A 19,502-nucleotide genomic window follows, 5' to 3' on the forward strand; every position below is an offset into this window, starting at 1 on the left:
GTCAAATCCGAAGGTTTATTGGAAAACCTTCGCAATTACCAATTTCTGGAAAGTTAAAACGATGGTTCTTTGAATAACCTTCACAATTACCCTACACTTGGAATTTTTTCCTTTTTTTTACAAGTGTATAAATTGAAAATGTTCAAAACATTTCTCAAATAAAGGCAAACCAATACATATAGAAAATATTTATAAACCACATTCATAAACTAAAAGATAATTATAATTCATAATTCTAAACCAAAGTCAAAATACACCAAAACATATTATCAGTCGAACGAAAACGTTTATAAATAATTATTCAAAAACTTTAATTTACTTAGTAGTTGGGGGAGGAGGGGGTGGTTGATTCTACCTCATGAAAAATTCAACCTGTTGTTCAAGATTCTCCAATATTTGCGTCATTTGCACCCTTTACGTTTTAATTTCAGTAATCAATTGAGATCTTTCCGCATCCCTCAATTAAATTTTCTAAAATACCAATGTTATGTGTCTCGCATCCTCTTCACGTTTAACATCAGCAGTAGTCATTGGGTCCGCCACGACAGACCATGTGTCATAACTTGATTGTTCTAGCAAGTTCTGTAATGACGGGTGGATTTTCTCTGTTATTTTCCGCATACGCTTCCAATTCCTCATCCTGAATGCATTTCATTAATAAATTTGTGAATCTAACCACAATATATATAACATTTATTAATCTCACCAAAATAAAAATGAAATCCTAATTAATACAATGACCTAAGACATATTTAAATGTAAACAAACACATATGAATTCAACCAAAAATTAAAATAAAAATCTAACATGAATTCAACAAATCAACCTAAATATACACCTAATATGAAATGAATAAACCTAATATAACATTAATCCAACAAAATCAACCTAAATATACATCCAATATAACATTAATAAACTTAATATAACATGAATCCAAATATAATATATATCAAACCAAATTTAACATAAATCATACTAATCAAACATAAATCAAACGAAATAACCTTAATCCAGATATAATATAACTTAAATCAAACACAATAACCTAATCCAAAATATATCAAACAAATTATAACCTAATCCAAACATATATCTAACAAAATCTAACAAAACCATACACATATTTAACAAAATCTAACCTAATCATACATATATCAAACAAAATATAATTTAATCTAACCTAAATAAAACCTGAAACTAACCAATAACAAACATAAATCTAACCATATAACCAAACAAAGAATCTAACATATTCAAATAAAACAAAATCTAACCTAGAATTGGCAGCGGCGGTAGTTGAAGGCGAGACGAAGGTGGGTTCGGTCGGCGGCACGGGCGGAAGAACGAAAATTATCTTCGGATGACAGTGGGTGGGAGGCGATGCGGGCGGAAGGAGGAATTGGGGAGAGAGAGGGGGGAAAAGATGAAGTAGGGTCTTTTTATTTAAAAAAGTCATTACCGAAAGTTTTCATATAACTTTCGGTTTTGACCCTTCCTAATTATTTTAAAATAGAGAAAATCAAAAGTTTATTTGAAAACCTTCGCAATTACCTCTTCCAGGTTTTTTTGAGAAGAGTGAAACTGAAGGTTTATTGGAAAACCTTCGCAATTACCCCTCCCAATACTTAGAAATTTTACAGGTTTTTTTTTGGAAAAAATCAAAACCAAAGGTTTTCCAATAAACCTTCACAATTAACACATACTATTATTTTTGGGGAAGGGTTAAAACCGAAGGTTATTGAAAATCCTTCGTAATTACCAATTTGGGAAAAGTTAAAACCGAGGGTTTTTTGAATAAACTTCGCAATTACCCTTTCCCAACACTTAGAATTTTTTTTTTTTTGGGAAGGGTCAAAACCGAAGGTTTATTAGAAAACTTTCATAATTACCAATTTGGAGAAGTTAAAATCGAAGGTTTCTAATAAACCTTCGCAATTACCTCATTTCCAACACTTATAATTATTTTTGGTTTTTTTGGAAAGGTCAAAACTGAAAGTTTTCTTCCTCTCGGGAACATTACCGAGAGTTTTCTATAACTATCGGTAAATTTTATCGGTTAACAGACAACGAACAACATTTTTTTAGAAACTCGGGTAAAAATATGTTTGTACACGTATCATTTTATTGATTTTCATAAAATCTCTTAGTGACTCTAATTTTCAAATAAATAATCTTTACATTGATTATGTTTAATTAATTTAAATTAGATTCATGTTAAATTGTTATTTAATCTCCTAGATTATTTAAAATTTGAACGAATGATTAATTATTTTTACATAACTAATTTCTTACTGTTTCAGATATTTTCCAAATCTTTTAAAAACTAAATGTTTCATTTTAAAAGATGTATGACACGTAAATTAAGGTTGAAATGCATCGAACCTTGAGCTTCCTCGCGGTAGTCCCTCCATATTGCTACTTGTCTCTTGACACGTGCTAAGCTATGGAACGGGACATAAACCGTGGGGGTTTTAGTTGTAATTGATAAAAATATTTAAGATATTTTGTTTGAAAAACATAGAAAAAATAGATATTGAAATTACAATTTTGACTTAAATGAGAAATTGAGAATGATAATTCTAATTTCAAATACAATTCTCAATCTTAAATGGTTTAAGAACTTAAAAATTAAAATTATACTAGATAATTCTAATTCTAATTTACACCACTACTTAATTTTGTTAGATGTTAATAGCATTTACATGTCTCATCCTTTAACAAAAAAATAAATAAATAAAGGTACAATTATATCATTTTAATTTTTAACCTCATATATTTTATAGCTTTATATAATTAAAATAATTTCATTAAGATTATTAATAATTATTTTTTAAATATTAATTTTTTTAGATTAATAAAATAGTTTTTTTAAACAAACAAATTAGTATAATGTAATTTGTGATATTGCAATCATACTCTTTTGTTTGTTTATTTATTTATTTTTAAAAATGGCTTTCATAAAATTTAATATGCTTAAATTATTTTAAAGTGTATTTGGTAAAAATGTAATGAAAATATTTTTTTAGTGTAATTTAATTATTATTTTTTTAAGTTTTGATAAATCATTTAAGATTAAGAATTAACGTTGAAATTAAAAATTTTCATAATATTCAAACTAATGTATTTTATAATGATTTTTAATTCGAAATTGTAATCACAAATATTTCTTTTTTATATATTTTTTAAACAAAAATATATTATTATTTTATTAATTAAAACACCGTTAATATGTTAAAATGATAATTTAATTTTAAATTTAATAAATTAACATTTTGAATTATAATATATAATATATATATATATATATATAAATATATAATATTTAAATTTAGGAGTTAATCTATTTAATCAACATATTTTTTTTAATTTAGTAAGTTAATATATTCTTATTTTTTTTATTTTAAAATTATTGAATTATTTGAACAAGTTGGGTTAAATTAATATATTAATAATATATAATTAAATAATTTTTATTATACTTTTTTTTCATCATAATAATTAGAATCGAACAATTTATAGATTTTTAAATATAGGATTTAAATTATAATTAAATGTTAATTTTACGAATTAAAATTCTAATGCAAATTTTCAATTAGGATATGTTTCTAAAATAGTTTCAGTCCAGTAGGGTATAAAGACCAGCCCATGTAATAAAATTTCCTTCATCCATTATCCTTGTCTTCTTCACCCTGGCTCTCATCTGACCACCCCTTCTCATTTTCTAGTCTGTCTACAAATCCTAAATTACAGAACACATGGATCGGTGGTCTTCCGAATAGAGATGCTCCATCAAATGTTTTCTTGAGAATTCAGCAATCGATTAGGTCTTCACCGCTTCATTCGTCTCATCCACGCAGGTTTGTCAAACTCTCTCATCTCCCTCCCTGCGTATATTTGTGGATATCTGCTGTAATCGTTGAATTCTTCCTAAAGATTGTTATTTTTCTTATATTAGATAGCTGGGAAACTCAATCTGATCAGTTATGGGCGATGATTTGAGGAGTAGTACTATGAATATGGATCTTGACTTAAACGTTGAACCTTTAGATTCATCAACTGGTTCAGCTCTTCGATTAGGTTCTTTATTAGATGAATTAGAGAATACACATGGTCAAATTGAAGAACGAATTCGACAGCTTGAAACTGTTACAGCTAGGGCAAGGCAGCGCCAGAGAATTCGACACACCAGAAACTATTCAGATCTAACAGTTCTCTCCCAACAAGAAATAGGTACAATTGAGAGAACCAAATATGGAAAAAGGGATAGGACCTGTTATTATTTTTTAAAATTATTATTATTATTTTTATTAATTTTATTAATTTAATAATACAAACTTCATATAACATAAATATTAAAATAATAATTAAAAATAATTAATATAAATATATGGGTAAAATAGTTTTTTACACTTCATATTATTTTTTTATACCACCAACCAAACACAAAATAATAAAATCTATATAATTTATACTTATTTTATATTTTCAATCAAACAATAATAACTTATATAATTTATACCTTTTAATACCTTCTTACAATTAATGCCCACTACAATTTATACCTATATAAGTAATACTAAATACCAAACACTACATAATTGTACATGAGCCAAATTAGTTATTTGGAATTCATCTGAGTTCTCTCAAAAATAAAAACCACTACGACATTAGAAAAAAAATAATTTTAAATTTTTATTATCATTAATAACCCGGAACATGTACCATTCTCTCCCTCATGATTTTATTCATAAAAATAAAATAAATAATATAATTTATATTAAAATAAATTTTAAAATATAATAAAATAAATATTAAAAAACTATACCTATGTTAATATTAACTTTTATTAATATAGGAATAAAAAATTTAAATAAATTCAATAAGTACTAAAAATTTATACTCTAATTTATAATATTAAAATTATTATTTTAATTTATTTTTAAATAAATAAAATAAAATTAATTAATCACATGACCAAAACCAATTAAATAACGCTAATTAGTGTGATAATTAAAGTTTGATTAATTAAAGAAAATGGTCAAAATAATAAAAATAAAGTTATTTCAGATAAATATTGTACTCTTTTATTTTAAAATAATTTTAGAAAAATTAAGGGACAAAAATAAATAATTTAAAATGTATTATTGTATCCATTTCATTTAAAACAATTATTTATTTAACGTTAAAAATATAAAATAAATTGATAAAATGTTGGGATCGGTATTACTAATAGAGACTGGGATCTGACTACTGTGAACAACTTATAATATTTAATTCGATAATAATCTTGTGATGGATTAATATTTGTTTCTATTCTTCGCAAATCTTCACAAACACGTGAAAAGGATTTAAGTGCGGAACTATTTGTTGAATTTGAAGTTTTAGACAAATGAATGCAAACGGCAGAAAGTAAAGAACACAGGGAGTTTAATGAATGTTCGGAGATAAAACTCATACGTCACCCCTTTTTCCACACCTGAAAGGATATCCACTAAGAATTTAATTCAGATACAACTCACTAAACTAGCTAACTCTTTGTTGAATAGAACACCCTCTTTTCAACTTACAATGAGATTTCTCACAGAAAAGAAAGTATGCAATTCCAGTATAATCACAACTAGACAATAAGAAAATTTTGCTTTAGCTTGAGAGAATTTCTTGAAGCGAATGTGTGAAGCAAAAGTTAGTAAGTGAGTTGCGTGTGTTTCTAGTAAGGTTCTGTTGTTCAGTTGTAACTCAAGATAAATCATAGTTCGACCGTTGTCCTTGGACTTCTATTTATGGTTGAAGTGCACCAACGGTCGAATATTCTTTGTGGACATGTGGCATGTGTTCATTGGACGACCTCCTACAATACGAGAGTAAAACAGACTTTGAGTATTTGGATCGTGGTCGTACTGAACAGGTAGTGCGCCAAATATCCTCTGATCATGTCTTGTACTGGGAATGCAAGTGAGAGATATCCGCGTACGTGACATTCATTCATTTGATAGAATAAACTGGATTGTCAGACTACTGAAGGCAGGAACATAAAATAGATGAGTGAACGTGGTTAGATGAATGCTTCCTTTAGACGCCAACTAAAGCAAGGTATCAGACGTTCTTCTTTAAAACGCGTTTAAAGGAGTTAAACGTCATCATTTAACTACGTTTCCCTTTAGACCATGTCTAAAGGAGTCAGACGTCCTTGTCTAAATACTTTACCCTTTAGACCGCATCTAAAGGAGATAGACATCCTCGTCTAACTACGTATCCCTTTAGACCGCGTCTAAAGGAGTTAGACATCCTTGTCTAACTACGTATCCCTTTAGAACGCGTCTAAAGGATTTAGACGTCATCTTCTAATTATGTATCCTTTTAGACCGTATCTAGAGGAGTTAGACGTCCTCGTCTAACTCCGTTTCCCTTTAGACCGCGTCTAAATGAGTTAGACGTCCTCGTCTATTTACGTTACCGTTTAGATCGCGTCTAAAGGAGTTAGACGTCCTCATCTAACTACGTATCCCTTTAGACCGTATCTAAAGGAGTTAAACGTCCTTGTCTAAATACGTATCCCTTTAGACCACGTCTAAAGGAGTTAGACGTCCTCGTCTAACTATGTTTCCCTTTAGACCGCGTCTAAAGGAGTTAGGCGTCCTTATCTAAATACTTTACCCTTTAGACCACATCTAAATGAGTTAGACGTCCTCGTCTAACTACGTATCTCTTTATACCGCGTCTAAAGGAGTTAGACATCCTTGTCTAACTACGTATCCCTTTAGACTGCGTCTAAAGGAGTTAGACGTCATCATATAATTACGTATCCCTTTAGACCACATCTAGAGGAGTTATACGTCATCGTCTAACTACGTATCCCTTTAGACCGTGTCTAAAGGAGTTAGAAGTTCTCGTCCAAAGGAGTTAGACGTCCTCGTCTAATTATGTTACCCTTTAGATCGCGTCTAAAGGAGTTAGACGTCCTCATCTAACTACGCATCCCTTTAGACCGCGTCTAAAGGAGTTAGACGTCCTCGTCTAAATACGTATCCCTTTAGACCACGTCTAAAGGAGTTAGACGTCCTCGTCTAACTACGTTTCCCTTTAGACCGCGTCTAAAGGATTTAGACGTACTTATCTAACTAAGTATCCCTTTAGACCACATCTAAAGGAGTTAGACGTCTTCGTCTAACTACCTATTCCTTTAGACCGCATCTAAAGGAGTTAGACGTCCTCGTCTACCTACGTATCCCTTTTGACCGTATTTAAAGGAGTTAGACGTCCTCGTTTACTACGTATCCCTTTACACTGCTTCTAAAGGAGTTAGACGTCCTTATCAAACTACGTATCCTTTTAGACCGCGTCTAATGGAGTTAGACGTCCTCGTCTAACTACGTTTCCCTTTAGACCGCGTCTAAAGGAGTTAGATGTCCTCGTCTAACTACTTTTCCCTTTAGACCGCATGTAATGGAGTTAGATGACCTCGTATAACTACGTTTCCCTTTAGACCGCGTCTAAAGGAGTTAGACGTCCTCGTCTATCTACATCTCTCTTTAGACCGCATCTAAAGGAGTTAGATGTCCTCGTCTAACTACGTAAGACGTCTATGATTACCTACTTCAGACCGCATCTGAAGTAGTAAAGTCTTTTAGATTTATGCATGTACAAAACAAATAGACAACTTAGTCACATTCAAACCACATCATCAAAATTATGTTCCAAACCATATTATAAAAATCTTTTGTATTATTTTAAAGTTAATTAAACTATTTATTTCTTAATTAACTTTCTCTTTTCTTTGTTTTAATTTTCCCAACAATTTCTCCCTTTTTGATAATGTTAAAACTACGCAACAACAATCAAGTCCAAAACACAAATCAAAAAGAATACGAACACATTAATTTAACCAAAGTATTTAAACATAGTTAATGGTACATAACACAAGATAATAAATTTAAGATGCTTCCCTTTTAACTCTTGGATCTGCATTTTGAAGGATCGATTCCCCATTTAGAAGGTTACGTAGCCGACCAACTGCTCAACCACCACTACCACCGTCTCTATCTCCTCCACTACCGTGGCCACCTCTATCAGATTGACAACTGTTTCGTCCACCTTGAGTGAGTTTTTTTTTGGATCGTGTGCCACGAGCGGTGCTTGACCCCCTTCTATTGCTTCCTTACCTCTTTTTAACATTATCAGGGTAACAACAATAAGAGATCTTTCTTTTGCAACAACATCTTCAACATCTTCTTCAGCATGGAAAAGCCTTGTAACAGTCTATACTTGCTCTAGACGTTCGACTTCTACACTTCTTAACGAATTGGCAACCTCCATTTCTTGAAGACGTACAAATTCAATCAAGGACCTTGTATCGTGGTGAAGCTCTAGATTGAAGTTCTTCGATTTAACATGATAATCAGAATGTTATTTATAGTTCCAACTTCTTGTACTGAGTGTGAAGAAGATTTACTTCATATTTATTTCGCAACAGATTTTTTTCTATGTCTTTTTGAGCAGCATCTATGGTAGTAACGACTTCTTTGTTCATTGTAGATCTCGTTTCAAGATTTTTTAGTATGGATGACATATCTATTAAGTTCTGCTGCATTGTTCCCAACGCATCCATAATGACTATGCGAAAGCTTACATCTCTGGGAGAAGCTTTCTCAGACGAAGGAGGGGCAGAAGATACAATGTACGAGCGTGCTAGAACAGAGCGAATAGGATTGGAATTCATGTTTACCTGTATTGATTGCTTTGGTTCCTTGTTTGGGTGGGTTATGGAGGAGCATTCATCATGGTTCTAGAGTCGTTTCTAACATATTGGTTCTCACCACACAACTGATTGACATATCTAGAAATGTCTTTAGATTGAAGAAGAAATTCAGGGAGATGTTCATGAAGAGAACCGACTATCCTCACAGAAGATAAGTGATGAATGATTGGAGGAGAGGGTAGTCTTTCTTCAGATGTCTTTTCTTTGGATGAAGAGGAGGACTTATTTTTTTCAGATTCTGTAGCTCTATGGGAACAAGAACATTCCCCCTCAGCAGACGAGGTCTCCTCTTGATTAGACGGCTTCAAGGGTTCCCCCTTAGCTTGTAAAGCTGGTCCCTATCTAGAAGACTTTAAGGGTTCCCCTTCATTAGATGGCGACTTTATTTGTTCAGACGTCAGGAGAACTTCAGACGTCTCTTTCTAAATGGAAGGTGTCTGCTCAGCTTCGGGGGCAGCTACCTCATCTTCTTCAATGATCGAAGAATCTTGATGAGCTTCAGAAGTACGTGGTGTCTGCTCAGCTCTAGATAAGGGACGACACTCGCCTTGGGGAGATGGAATGTCATCAATGCGAATGACCGTCTCCTCCTTATCTTGGCAATTGAGCTGTTCGATGATTCAGTTTGAAAGATATCAAATCTAGAGGACCTTATACCATGAACGTATTGGAGGAAAATAGAGTAGTAGGCCTCCATGAGCAAGTCAAGGCGTTTAAGAGCCTTCTTCTCTAAATGAGAAAACTTGTCGAGGGAGTTGAAATTTTCCTTCATTGCATTGAGTCAAGAAAAAGAGCACGCCCCATCGCATTTGCCACAATGAGTTCTCTTCTTTTAAGCGCCTCGTGGACACTTGTTGTTTTTTCCCATTTGAGAATACACTTCTCCATTCTCACTAGTTCCTTCCATTCTGTTACAATCTTGTTGTTGGAAATAATTTCATTGTATGGTGAATAGAGTCTGACTCATCCATGTGTCGAAGGCTTCGATCTTCTCAACAACTTTTACCTCAACATCCTCCATAATGAGGTCGAAGATTAAATTGTCTTCAAATATGTTTTTCGGAGCGTCCTCAGTAATATCTTTTCCTTTTCCTTCTACTTCGACAAGTTTAGGTGCATCAGCAGGCTCTTTAAAGGAGATTCCTTCAGCCCCGCAGACTGCCCTTAAAATTTCAAAAGGTGAGAGAGCTTTTTGGAATTCTCCTTTTGGAAGCTCAATAATAATACCAGTTGCATTCTAATCTGGTGTTTCTATATATGTCTCAGTGATAGATGCCGAAGCATCAGTTTAAATAGGTGCTTGTTCGGTAGTAACAACAGTAGTAGTCGAAGGCACTACCACCTACTCTGTTTCAGTTGAAATGCAATATTACCAGCAGCATCTTAAACTACTATTTCAACAAGGAGAGAAGACGTGTTTTCCATGTGAATATGTTCATTATTTTGACCAACTAGCTCAAAAGTTGGTCTTTCAGCTTGTTCCATAAATGGAACTTCAATATTGGGCACTACGGCCATAGGAACAAAAGAATTTACCTTAGATGTCATCTGAACATATTTGGACGCCTTCCTTGGATACTTGTTGACTTCCGTCTTATCAATATTAGGGTTAGATTCCCTAGAAAACTTATTATTTGGACTTCTCGTTACGTTTGCTGAATGAGTCGGAGAGAGGGATGATAGAGTAATTGCAACGATGGGGGATTTCTATTGTCTTGCCCATTTAGGAGCGGAGTGAACTTCTCTAGAATCCTTGATAGGAGTCCTCTTTAGGCTGTTGGAGCTCGCGGAAGACTCCATAGCAGAAGACCTAGCCCTCTTAGAGGGAGTTTTTCGGTTAGAGGATGTAAGACGCTTGAAATGAGTGATCGAATGACCACTCGTCTAAGGAACAGAGGATTCAGGTCTTAATTCCTAAGCGATTTTCATCTTTTACAAGAAGCTCTTCATAGAAACGCCTAAAATGATTCGGCAGGGGTTAACATCCGCACCCTCACCCATAGAAACATCCAGATGCTCCAAGAGCCAGCCGAGTTGGATTGAAAAGACCACACTCCGTTTGCTCGACGGAGAAACCATATGACAGAGAGTTGAGAACAGAACGGACACCTAGTTGACTGGCATCCCTTTGATCAACGCCACCATATACTCAAACTGATCTTGAGTATAGAGATCAAAAGACCTTACTCTTCCTTGGAGCAACTTCGCAACAATATCGTTCAGAAGGAAGAAATGGAATTTTAAGGATTTCTTCTTCTCGTTGATGTTGATCGGATTGTCGGTGTCCGAGAAGACGGTCTGCATCTCTGAAATGATCTCGGCCAGAATCGCAACATCAAAGATATGATCCTTAGAAGGAAGTTCAATGAACTCGGCGAAAATGGGTTTAGAGAAAGAAATATTTGCGCTGTTCACCATCGCCTCGATAGAATATCCAACCACTTTCCCTGTTTTGAAGAAATCAGACTACTTCTTCATAAAGAACATAAGGACCGCTGAGAAATTTTCTGAGGCCAGATGCCTCCATAGATTTGAACATCTCCACAATATCTTGTTGTTCAAGAGCATATACCAATTCAAAGTCTACCTGCAAGATATTGTGAGATAGAGACATAATTCTTTTGTAGACATTTTTGAATTTGAGAACGAGAGTAGACAAACAGGATCAAGATTTCTTTTAGAGAGAAGGTAAAGATCAAATTAGGGTTTTAAGATTGCACATAGAGTAAAAACCCTTTAGGAATGCAAGTCGTCCTTAAATAGAATTTGAATAGTCACGTATTTAACAAGCATCATTTGAAATAAAACTGTCATTTAATTTAAAGGCCTTTTCCCAAAAGTAGTCATCATTAAACGTCTTTCACTAAATCCTTAATGCAAAGTCGTGAAGAAATTAACTATCGGGTATTTTAGTCATATTTTTAACATTGAAAGACACGTGTCTTCAAGTTATACAAAATTTAGAATATGACTATTTTTACTAATTGAGGGGGGGAAATAAATGACAGTGCATATTAATGTGAGAGTTGTCCTCGATTGGTCCGAAGATAAAACGTCCAAAGGCACACATAGTTAGACGTCTAACATGCCATTTGCATTCATTGCGTCTAAGTTGAGTAGACGTCTAGTTTAGACAATGTCTAACTACGCGCATCTATAAACATCTAACATGCGTCTGTTCAGACGTCGTCTGACCATGCTCGTCTATAGACTCTTTAGACGTCTATCTCACATATAAACGTCTAGACAAGCTTAATTTGAAAGTTTATTAAGCAAATATTTGTCTAAGTACATAGCTCCTTTAGACGACTAATCTAATCAGATCGATTAAGACCTCCTCTACACACGTCTGTCTGGTCATTTTAAACATCAAAATTTCTCCCTCAATTTGTGTATGTTTAAAAACTAAATAAGTTGATGTATACAAGACCTAAAAATTTTAAGGATAGAAAACATAGTCTCGGGGAGTGTCTTTGTGAACACATTTTCCACTTGCTGATTTGTTAGAGCATATTCTTAGAAGAGTATGCTTTCGGATTCCTCCATGCAGCTGACCTGTTGTAACTATAAAAATACATATTTATAACTTGGTAACCACATTCACTTGGGTTCTCGGTCAATCAGTCCCTTAGGAATCCATATTTGAGTTATCCTGATAGATTTTTCATGTTGTGTTGTGATTAGTACGTATAATTTAGGCTTAGTAAACTTCTTTCTGCTAGCAGCTGATCTCTTAACCTTAAATGATGGTTTTTGTTTAAAACTCCTTAATTTCTTGTTAGGTTTTTTTCTTCCATACTCACTGGCTGCTTCCTTCCTAGGTTTCAGCTAACATACAGTTGTATTAACATAAATAATCTCATACTTTAAGGTTAAGTCTTCACAACTTTGATCAGTCCCTTTATCAGTTAAACTACCCTTGACAAAGCCTATGGTCTTAAGCTTGTCTTTATCTGGTTTAAACTTCTTTGACTGGTTTGGGCTGGCATTGTCAAATCTTAAACCGGATTTACATCCGGTAGGTCTCAGCACACTTATTTGTTGTCTGAATGAATCTTTAGACCTCGTCCAGGAACTTATCAAATATGTCAAATGTTGGTTTTCAAAAAACAGTGTTTCAACCTTTTCCTTGAGCTTCTCATTCTCATATAAGAGCTCAACCACTTTGTTTTCAAAAAATTTTAGTTCAGAAATTTGAGATGAAGAAGAGTTATCAGTTTCATATTTTATTCTCATTTCATTATAAGTGTCTGACAACTTCTTGTACTCAATGACTCTGTAATTAAGTGCAACAATTAAGTCATCTCTTGTAAATTCTTTAGAGGAGAAGTCAAATACCTCAGAAGCTTTTTCTTATTCTTCCATGAAGCAAGTGACCTCTTCATCATCACTATCGCTGGATGAAGTATAGTCTGAGTCACTTTGGGCACACTTGGCTTTGCTATCAGCCGCCATGAGAGCTTTCAGCTCTTTCTTGTTGTCCTTTTTCTTCTCATCAAGCTTTGGCTTTCTAAACTCTGACATGAAGTGTCCTAGTTTATCATAGTTAAAACACTTTAAGTAAGCCTTATAGTTATTATTATCATCATTGTTATTATTTGAAGAGCTTGAGTTAGGATTGCTCTTCTTCATGAATTTACCATATTTCTTCACGAAGAAAGCCATGGCGTTGCTGCTGATCTGTTCGACAACAATCTTATCATCAGTGGCAGCAAGTGGCTCCTCAGCAGTCATTAATGCCTTGGTTGCAATAACAGATGAAGAAAGCTCCTCTTAATTCCTAGAGTTTATGTCAAACTCATAGGCCTTCAGATCGGATAACAAGTTAAAGAGCTCCATGTTATTGAGATCTTTAGACTCCCTTATTTCCATCTTCTTGATACCCCACTCCCTAGGTAGAGCACGCATGATTTTGATTGCAACCTCTCTGTTGTTGTAAGTCTTGCCCAAGGTGGAAAGAGTGGTGATAATCTTGCTAAATCAACCATCGAGTTCAGACATCGTCTCTCAAGGACACATCTTAATATTATCAAATTGTTGTGTGGCAACCATGAGTTTGTTCTTTTTGGTTTTCTCGTTGCCTTCACAGAGTTGAATCAACCTGTCCTAGATTTATTTGGCAGAGTTGCATGATATGATGTAGTTGAACATATTATCATCCAAAGTTTTGTACAAAATATCTTTGGCCATGTCGTCGAGGTTGTTCTTTCTCTTATCTTCACTAGTCCACTCAGATTTATCCATCTCAATCTTTATCGGGCCTTCGGTGATGAAAAACCACATGTCATCATCTATGGAAGCTAGATGAACGTGGGCTCTTGCCTTCCACACGACATAGTTTTCCTTTGAGAACATGAGAACCTTGTGTTGGTGACAGCCATAGACATGATTCAGATTCTTGTTGGTGCTTGAGAATAGAAAACGAGACTCTCATACCACTTGTTGGGATCAATGTTACTAATAGAGACTAGGGTCTGACTATTGTGAACAACTTACGATATTCAATTCGATAATAATACTGTGATGGATTAGTATCTGTCTATTCTTCACAAATCTTCACAAACTCTTGAAACGAATTCAAGTGAGGAACTATTTGTTGGATTTTGAAGCTTTAGACAAATGAATGCAAATGGCAAAAAGTAAAGAACACATGGAATTTTATGGATGTTCGGAGATAAAACTCAAACGTCACCCCCTTCTTCCACAACCGGAAGGATATCCACTAAGACTTTGATTCAGATACAATTCACTGAACTAACTAACTCTCTGTTAAACAGAACACCCTCTATTCAACTTACAACACTGAGGTTTCTCAAAGAAAAGATAGTATGCAATTACAGTATGATCATAGCTAGATAGTAAGATATTTTTGATTTAGCTTGAGAGACTTTCTTGAAACGAATGTGTGAAGGAAAAGTCAGTAAGTGAGTTGCGTGTGTTTCGAGTAAGGTCCTGTTGTTCATTTGGCAACTCAAGATAAATCATAGTTCAACCATTGTCCTTGGGCTTCTATTTATGGTTGAAGTGCACCAACGATTGAATATTCATTGTGGACACATGGCATGTGTCTGTTGGACGACCTCCTATAGTACGAGAGTACAACAGACTCTGAGTATTATCGTGGCTGTACCAAATAGGTAGTGTGCCGAATATCCTCTGATCTTGTCATGTATTGGGAATGCAATTGAGAGATATTCGTGTATGTGGCATTCATTCATTTGAAGGCAAGAACAACAGACAACTGAGTGAACGTGGTTAGATGAATGATTCGTTCAGACGGTAGCTAAAACAAGGCACATATGTTCTTCTTTAAACCGCGTCTAAAGGAGTTAGACTTCCTCGTCTAACTACGTTTCCCTTTAAACCGCATCTAACATAGTTATATGTCCTCGTCTAACTACTTTACTCTTTAGACCACGTCTAAAAGAGTTAGACGTCCTCGTATAACTATGTATCCCTTTAGACTGCATCTAAAGGAGTTAGACGTCCTCGTCTAACTATGTATCCCTTTAGAACGCGTCTAAAGGAGTTAGACGCCCTCGTCTAACTACGTATCCCTTTAGACTGCGTCTAAAGAAGTTAGATGTTCTCCTCTAAATCTGTTTCCTGTTAGACCGCGTCTAAAAGAGTAAGACGTCCTCGTCTAACTACATTACCCTTCCTCGTCTAACTACGTTACCCTTTAGACAGCGTTTAAAGGAGTTAGACTTCCTCGTCTAACTACGTATCCCTTTAGACCGTTTCTAAAGGAGTTAGAAGTCCTCGTCTAAAGGAGTTAGACGTCCTCGTCTAATTACGTATCCCTTTAGACTGCATCTAAAGGAGTTAGACGTCCTTGTCTAACTACGTTTCCCTTTAGACCGTGTCTAAATGAGTTATACGTCTTTGTCTAACTACGTATCCCTTTAGACCGAGTCTGAAGGAGTTAGACATATCCCTTTAAACTACGTTTAAAGGAGTTAGACATCCTCGTCTAACTACGTTTACCTTTAGACCACGTCTAAAGAATTTAGACGCCCTCGTCTAACTATGTATCCCTTTAGACCGCATCTAAAGGAGTTAGACGACCTCGTCTAACTACTTTTTCGTTCAGACCACTTCTAAAGGAGTTAGACATCCTCGTTTAACAACGTTTCCCTTTAGACCGCGTCTAAAAGAGTTAGACGTCCTCGTCTAACTACGTAAGACGTCTATGATTGTGTACTTCAGACCATGTCTGAAGTAGCAAAGTCTTGTAGATTTTTGCCTGCACAAAACAAATAGACAGCTTAGTCACATTAAACCACATCATGAAATAATTTTCCAAACCATATTATAAAAATCGTTTGTATTCTTTTAAAGTTAATTAAATATTTCTTTCTTAATTAACTTTCTCTTTTCTTTGTTTTAGTTTTTCCCAACATAAAATATTTGCCATATATTGTGTATTTAAAAATATGAAAATTAAAACCAAAAGGGTGAAAGAAAAATCAATTTAAAACAATCCTTAATGTTTTAAAATAAAATTAAATCTATAATCAGGTGTAGCCAAAAATGAAGAAAGAATTGCAGCACAACCACGCACGTTGGATCAGCATTGAATTTTCATCCAACGCTCCATGCGCTTCCACAGAGCCCGCTATAGCCGATGATGCACACATCCAGGACAAAAGCAATCGAAACACGACCGTTAGACGAGGCGCTAACGGATCGCTCGGTCGCCAACGAACGCGTTAAAGAGTGTTCGACTCATCATTGATTTCTCAATTTTAGAACTCCCTCATTAGTCCACTATTTCGGCTCATTTAAAGCCTGAAATGACCACCCTACGATGGTGATAATTTCTACCTATCAAAATAGGGATGAATCATCCCTATTCTAGCGACTTCAGCCAAGAACAGTCAAAATGCATTAATGACTTTTAGCCGATTCAAGCCACTAGTTGCCTCCACTTACTTAGGGCAACTATAAATAGACCCTCTAAGTCGTTCCCAAAGTAGATAATCCAATCTCTCCTCTAAAATCATGATTTTATAGAAATCCGTCATTGAAGCTCAAAGTTTCTGGATTTTTCGAAAATCCGTTTGAGGCATTAAATCCTAGATCTGTGCATCCCAAAGCTTCCCTAAGGATCAAAGAGTGTTCTCCAATCCTTGGTAAGGTTCCACTCACCCTCTAATTCATATTTATAGTTTTAATTTGAAATTCTTAGATTTAAAATTGCACAATCTTGTATGGTTGTTATTTATGAAGTTTTATGGATGTAAACTGATCCTAGGATCATTTAGAAATTATTTAGATATGATAGAACTGATCAATCGATCTAAATAACAAAAACTAAAATTTGAATTTAAAAAATCAAAAAAACGAGTTTGCTGTTCTTGGATTAATTATGTTGAATCATAGCCCAAAAGCTTCCCAACATAATTGTAATGATGTTGGACAACTGTTTGGATTATGTTTGATCCATCCTGATCATGTTTGATCAAAATAATATTTTCAAAATAAATTTAAAAATTTTTAGTTTTTGAATTGGTCAAAACGAACCACCATTGTTCAAGTCTATGTAGTATAAGGAAGCTATTGGATAACTCCTTATAATTTAAAACAACTTTAAAATCAAAAACTATTTGAACAAATTGATCATCATCCAGGTCGACAAATTGCTTGCAATGATGATCAACATGTTCTTGAGAGCTTCGTGAAGCTACCCAAGCTCTTAGATCAAAGAATCAGAGCTAAAAAATGAATAAAAAAACATGCACTTGATGTTCTCAAGGACCGAGGCTTGTTAGCCTAGGACCGAGACCAAGGACCGAGAAAATCGAACCTAGGACCGATGTTCTTTAGTTATGATCAAGACCTAGGACCGAGTGATCCGATCGAGGATTCTCCTTTGGAGCAAGTGGTCTGACTTATGACTGATATTTCTAACCTTGGGACTAAGACTCCATAATTCTAGGACCGAGAGTCCTAACCTTAGGAACGAGAGTTCTAACCTTGGGACTGAGAATCCATAACCCTATGACAGAGAGTTCTAACCTTGGGACTGAGACCGAGAGGTTTATACACCTTGACCTAGAAACTTAGCCCTATGCTAACCCATGACTGATAGGTTTACACCTAGACCGGTAAAATAAGCCAAGGATCGAGAGTCCTTAACACCTCGATTGAGGGACTTCGACACTCTGACTGGAAAATCCTGAACCACGACTCGGACCGAGAGTCTTTTGACATCGAATGATAAAAACAAACCCCAGCCTTAGGAATCCGGTCTTAAGGCGTTTTTGGTTCCACTTTTTAAAATCCAAAATTATCTTTGTAATTTTAGGAATCCAAATTATTTTCTAAAAATCTCAAAAAATAAAAAAAAATGCATTTTAAATATTTTGGGATCTTCCCACAAAAATATTTCAACAAAGGCTTGTTTGGTGTTTATTTCTAAACCCTAATGCCTTTAAAAATGACTAATATTCTTCAAGTATTTCCACCATAGTTATCATCTTCAACACATGTACCAGCATTTAAATATTGTTGTTTCAATATTTTAAATAATGCTAAATCTTGAAGCACGACTAGGACCAGAAGAATAATTGGTTACAACTCAAATGTTATACAACTGATTTTCTAAAGCCAACTTTTATGTAGAGACCGTTCTTAAAACGGATTTGGAGGATAAAACGTGAAAGCCCTTTCCTGCGTATCACCAAATTACGAATTAAAATAAAACTCTAGCCAATACGTTTGCATACCTATGCCAACTATTATTGATTTTTCAAAAATCAATTGCGACTCTATTTCAAAATAAATAATCTTTTAAATTAATTATATTTAATTATTTTAAACTAATGAATTTGTAAATCAAATTGTAGTTTGATAAATCTACTGATAATTTAAAATGAACCCTAAAATTAATTATTTTTAATTAGTTTCAAAAAGTTGTTATGATCAGAGACATCTTTTAAAATAATGTTTTATTTTAAAAGAAAATTCCTGACACGCAAACTAATGTTGAATTTCTCGAACCTCGAGCTTTTTACGGAACTAGATACAAAGGGGTTTGTTTTCCGGGGGTTATAATTTTCTGGAGATTTTGTTGGGGATTAAACGTTTGTATCACGTTTTCACACTCAATAGGCTTGTCTTAAAAGGTACAACAACTTAAAAGACGCATAACTTTTATCCATATTTTAGAGCCTTTATGTGTAAAGGGTACATAACCCTCTTCTTACATACAAATAAGTACATGACTATGATCGGTATTTATACACTTATGTACAAAGATTGTCAATGAAGAATGACAACTTGTTACAAACTGAGTGACGTTGCGAGAGAAAAAATTAGAATGCACGGGATCAACCCCACCCTTTGGCAATGAGTCGTCCGATATGACGCATGCATTGTGGAGGTGGGGAGAAATTCCCAATTGAGTATATATTCCCTGGTTTATGTCCATGGTTTACCCCATTCACTAGCGGTGAATAAAACTCTCTTATGATTCCTCTTAGAAAAAAATCTAGTTACTATCACCAAGCCGATTGTTTGTCGTGCCTAGACAACCAAAAGACCTCGTCACTACAACCCCTTATGTGACTACTATATATGTATTATGTGTATGCATTTATAGTCTTAGAAAAATATCGAACATGTTCCATCCTTTTCTAAGCAATTGCATGTTTGTAAATGTTTTGAATTTCCAATCACATACAATATCCATGCTAACGGATGTCGAGCTAATCCCATGGGTTGAAAGCTTCTATGAAAA

General features: G+C 34.4%; 1 protein-coding gene across 1 annotated transcript in view; it reads left to right on the forward strand.

Moving 5' to 3' along the window:
• The first annotated feature begins 3,681 nt into the window (after nucleotides 1–3,681).
• LOC124914844 overlaps nucleotides 3,682–19,502 on the forward strand; it is a 32,138-nt gene continuing 16,317 nt past the window's right edge. The window contains exons 1-2 of the mRNA XM_047455457.1: nucleotides 3,682–3,860; nucleotides 3,959–4,270. Coding sequence (XP_047311413.1) covers nucleotides 3,987–4,270 — 284 coding nt within the window. The 5' untranslated portion in view covers nucleotides 3,682–3,860; nucleotides 3,959–3,986. The remainder of the gene's footprint in view (nucleotides 3,861–3,958; nucleotides 4,271–19,502) is intronic.

The sequence above is a fragment of the Impatiens glandulifera genome, chromosome 9 (assembly GCF_907164915.1).
Source record: "Impatiens glandulifera chromosome 9, dImpGla2.1, whole genome shotgun sequence".
Classification (NCBI taxonomy): Eukaryota; Viridiplantae; Streptophyta; class Magnoliopsida; order Ericales; family Balsaminaceae; genus Impatiens; species Impatiens glandulifera.